This window comes from Cynocephalus volans, chromosome 10, assembly GCF_027409185.1.
Source record: "Cynocephalus volans isolate mCynVol1 chromosome 10, mCynVol1.pri, whole genome shotgun sequence".
Classification (NCBI taxonomy): Eukaryota; Metazoa; Chordata; class Mammalia; order Dermoptera; family Cynocephalidae; genus Cynocephalus; species Cynocephalus volans.
Window position 1 is genome coordinate 92,905,981 of NC_084469.1, and position 3,068 is coordinate 92,909,048.

The 3,068-nt window shown below is 60.9% G+C and overlaps 1 protein-coding gene across 2 annotated transcripts; it reads left to right on the forward strand.

Moving 5' to 3' along the window:
• The first annotated feature begins 306 nt into the window (after positions 1–306).
• On the forward strand, positions 307–2,769 carry C10H19orf25 (chromosome 10 C19orf25 homolog). 2 transcript variants are annotated; one of them, XM_063112116.1, is made up of 3 exons: positions 307–393; positions 480–611; positions 1,983–2,769. In XM_063112116.1, the coding sequence occupies exons 2-3, from the start codon at positions 482–484 to the stop codon at positions 2,207–2,209; spliced, it is 357 nt and encodes a 118-aa protein (XP_062968186.1). In that variant the 5' UTR covers positions 307–393; positions 480–481; the 3' UTR covers positions 2,210–2,769. The 2 variants fall into 2 exon arrangements, with proteins under 2 accessions (XP_062968186.1, XP_062968185.1); XM_063112115.1 differs by having other exon boundaries at positions 307–611.
• The last annotated feature ends 299 nt before the right edge of the window (positions 2,770–3,068 follow it).

The following is a 3,068-nucleotide window of genomic DNA, read 5'->3' on the forward strand; positions in this document are numbered from 1 at the left end:
CGTGGGGTTGGGCTTCGTTTCCTTCTTTTGCAGAAACCTGCCCCTCCTCGGATGCTTTGCTCCCCAGCCAGAGGAGCCTGGACACGACCTGAGGCTCACCCCTTGCGCTTCCAGTCCCGGGTTCGCCTGGGAGGCTGGGATCGCTCACATCCAGTCGCTCCTCCTCTCGGAAGGGACCGGGACCCTAGAGGGCGCGGCCCCTTTAAGAGGGGGCGGGGCCTCACGGTGAGCGGCGGGAGGGAGCTGGAGGAGGCCGGAAACGCGTGTCACGTGGTCGGGGCGGGGGCACGCTCCTGCCGGAAGCGGAAGTGGCTACTTTGGTGGCGCCAGCGGCTACGGGCGCGCGCCCAGGTGGGGCGGCATAGGAGTTTACGCAAGGAAACTGAGGCAGAGGTCGAACCCCAAATCCCCGCGTCCCTGGTGGTCGGACGGAGGGGGGGCTGGGCGTGCCCGTCAGTGACCGCGTCCCCCGTCCCCAGGGATGGGCTCCAAGGCCAAGAAGCGCGTGGTGCTGCCCACCCGCCCGGCGCCCCCCACGGTGGAGCAGATCCTGCAGGACGTGCGGGGCGCGCCGCCCGAGGACCCCGTCTTCAGCGCTCTGGCTGCGGAAGGTAGGGGCGGGGGAGCCTGGGGACCCCGGCCCCGGGTGGCAGGTCGCGAGAGACGGTGACTTGGGCGCGATTTTACCCTCGCTTCGTCGGTGAAGTGTGGCCCGGGCCGTCCTGGTGGGGGAGATACACTGAACGTGGAAACGTCACGTGGGACGGTAGAGGATGAGGACGTCCGCGGGGACTCTTTTTCGTTAAGTAATTTTTAAATGTTGAGTCGCTTCCTTCGTGTAGACGCCACACGTGGGTGGTGGCTGCCGTGGTGGACAGCACAGGTGGAGGACACGTTCACCATCCGGAAAGTTCCAGACGGCGCCGCTCTAGGAGCGTAAGCCGCACTTATCCCCGGCGTGCAGCTGGGTCACCTGAGGGTGCCTGAGCCCCGGTTTAGGAATCATGGGCCCAGGCCCACCCGCATTTGAGTGTGGGGAAACTGAGGCACGGCGGTGAGGGGCTCACTCGGGGGAGAGGGGGCATTCTCCGTGGCGTGCTTCCCTGTCCCTGGGCACTGTCTGGCGTTCCCACCTTTTTACTAAAGCTGGCGGTGATAAAGATGATGTTTAGTGAAACGCCGGTGCCCACGGGCCTGTGCCACAGGCTGGGCCCGCATCAGTGGGAACCCAGACGGCCACCGGGCAGGCCAGACAAAGGAACCAGGCCACAGGAGAGGGGACCCTGACGTGTCTGAGTGATCCTGAAGCCTGCGCTTAAGGCTGCTGTGCTTTCTGGGGAGCAGGGGAGTCTGTACAACAAACGGGTGTCTGACCTCACCTTTGCCACAGTGTTGAGTTCCACAAGGTTGCATGGCCACTGGAGGTTTTTGGGAACCAACTCCAGCGTGGGGTGGGCCTCAACGCCACTTGCAGGAATGGAAGCCCACCTGACCACCAGGGTTGGGCTTTTTCTGTGACCCATTCCCCCCAACCACATCCTTTGCTGATTATGACCGGTAAGGGGATCTTAACTTGGTGTTGTCAGCACCACACTCTCCCAGATGAGCCACAGGCCAGCCTCTGAGTTATTTTATTTTATTTTATTATTTATTTTTTTATAAAAGATGACCAATAAGGGGATCTTAACCCTTGGCTTGGTGTTGTCAGCACCATGCTCACCAAATGAGACACATCCCTATATGGGATCCGAACCTGTGGCCTTAGTGTTATCAGCACCACATTCTCCCGAGTGAGGCACGGGCCGGCCCAAAGCATCTGTCATTTTAAAAAGACCCTGCCCCGCAGGCTGCTCAGGGAGAACAAGGACCTCACCCCCACCCACGGGGTGTTCCCACAGTAGCAAAGCTCACACATACCCAGGAGTCTGTAGTTGGGGCTTTCCTGACCAGCGGGCAGTGACGCTGCTGTGTCCTGTCCCCAGAGCCCGCAGACCCCCCCAGGAGGGCTGAGGACGCCGATGCCCAGCGAGAGCAGCTCTACCAGCAGAGCCAGTCCTACGTGGACACCAATGAACGGCTGCGGCAGGCAGGGGACAGGCTGAGACAGAAGTGTGCAGAACTGCAGCGAGCTGGCGAGGAGCTGTGGCGGGACATGGGCCAGGTGAAGCAGGCGGCAATGCCAGGAGCCTCGTCCACCTCCTCAGGCTGACCTCGCCTGTGGGTCTGAGGCCGAGCCCAGTGCTTCTCACCTGGGGACCAAATCACACGCTGGCCCAGTTCACCCGTCCTCCCGTTACACTGAGCAGGTGGGACTCACTCAGCCGGCTGTGTCCATCTCTGTGGGAACCTCAGGGCCTTCCCAAGGTTCTGGAAGAGGATGGGGAGGATGGCCATTCTGCAGTGATTGTGTCTCCTTCTTGCCCACGGTGGCTATGGCTGTGATCTGGGAAGGGGCCTCTGGGAGCAGGTATCTTCTCCTTCCTCAGACTGAGCACCTCATGAGTCTCTGGTCCCATGTCCTACCCATTTCAGAGCTCCTCCCACATGCCATGTCAACCTTCACAACAACCCTGGGTGGCTGGGGTCACCATCCCCACTTGTAGATGAGATGGGCTCAAACCAAGCTGACCCGCTACCCAGAGAAGCAGCAGCCCCTGAGACCCCAGAGGCCTCAGCCTGGACTCCTGCAGGGCTCAGCGTCTCCCTGGTTGAGAGGACGGTCAGTCACTCACCCACCCAGAGCCCTGGCTGGGGTTTTCCACCTGGGGGGGATATGAGGGGTGGGGCAGGGGAGTATCTTGAAATGGGCTTTTCATCCTGAAAGATAAATCAAGCAGAAGGTGGTCCAGAAGCTGGGCCTGAGTGTCCCCGCTGATAAAATCCTTTTGCACCTGGCTGGCTCTCCTAATGGTGCCTCTGCGGGGTCCTGGAAGCTCTGGGAGGAGTGAGCCCAGCCCACAAGGCAGGGACCTGCTCAGAGCACTGAGTCCTGACCAAGAGCTATGTGCAGGGAATGTCCACCCGTCTAATGTAGAGGCCTGAGTCCTTAAAAAGGGGTACATGCTTAA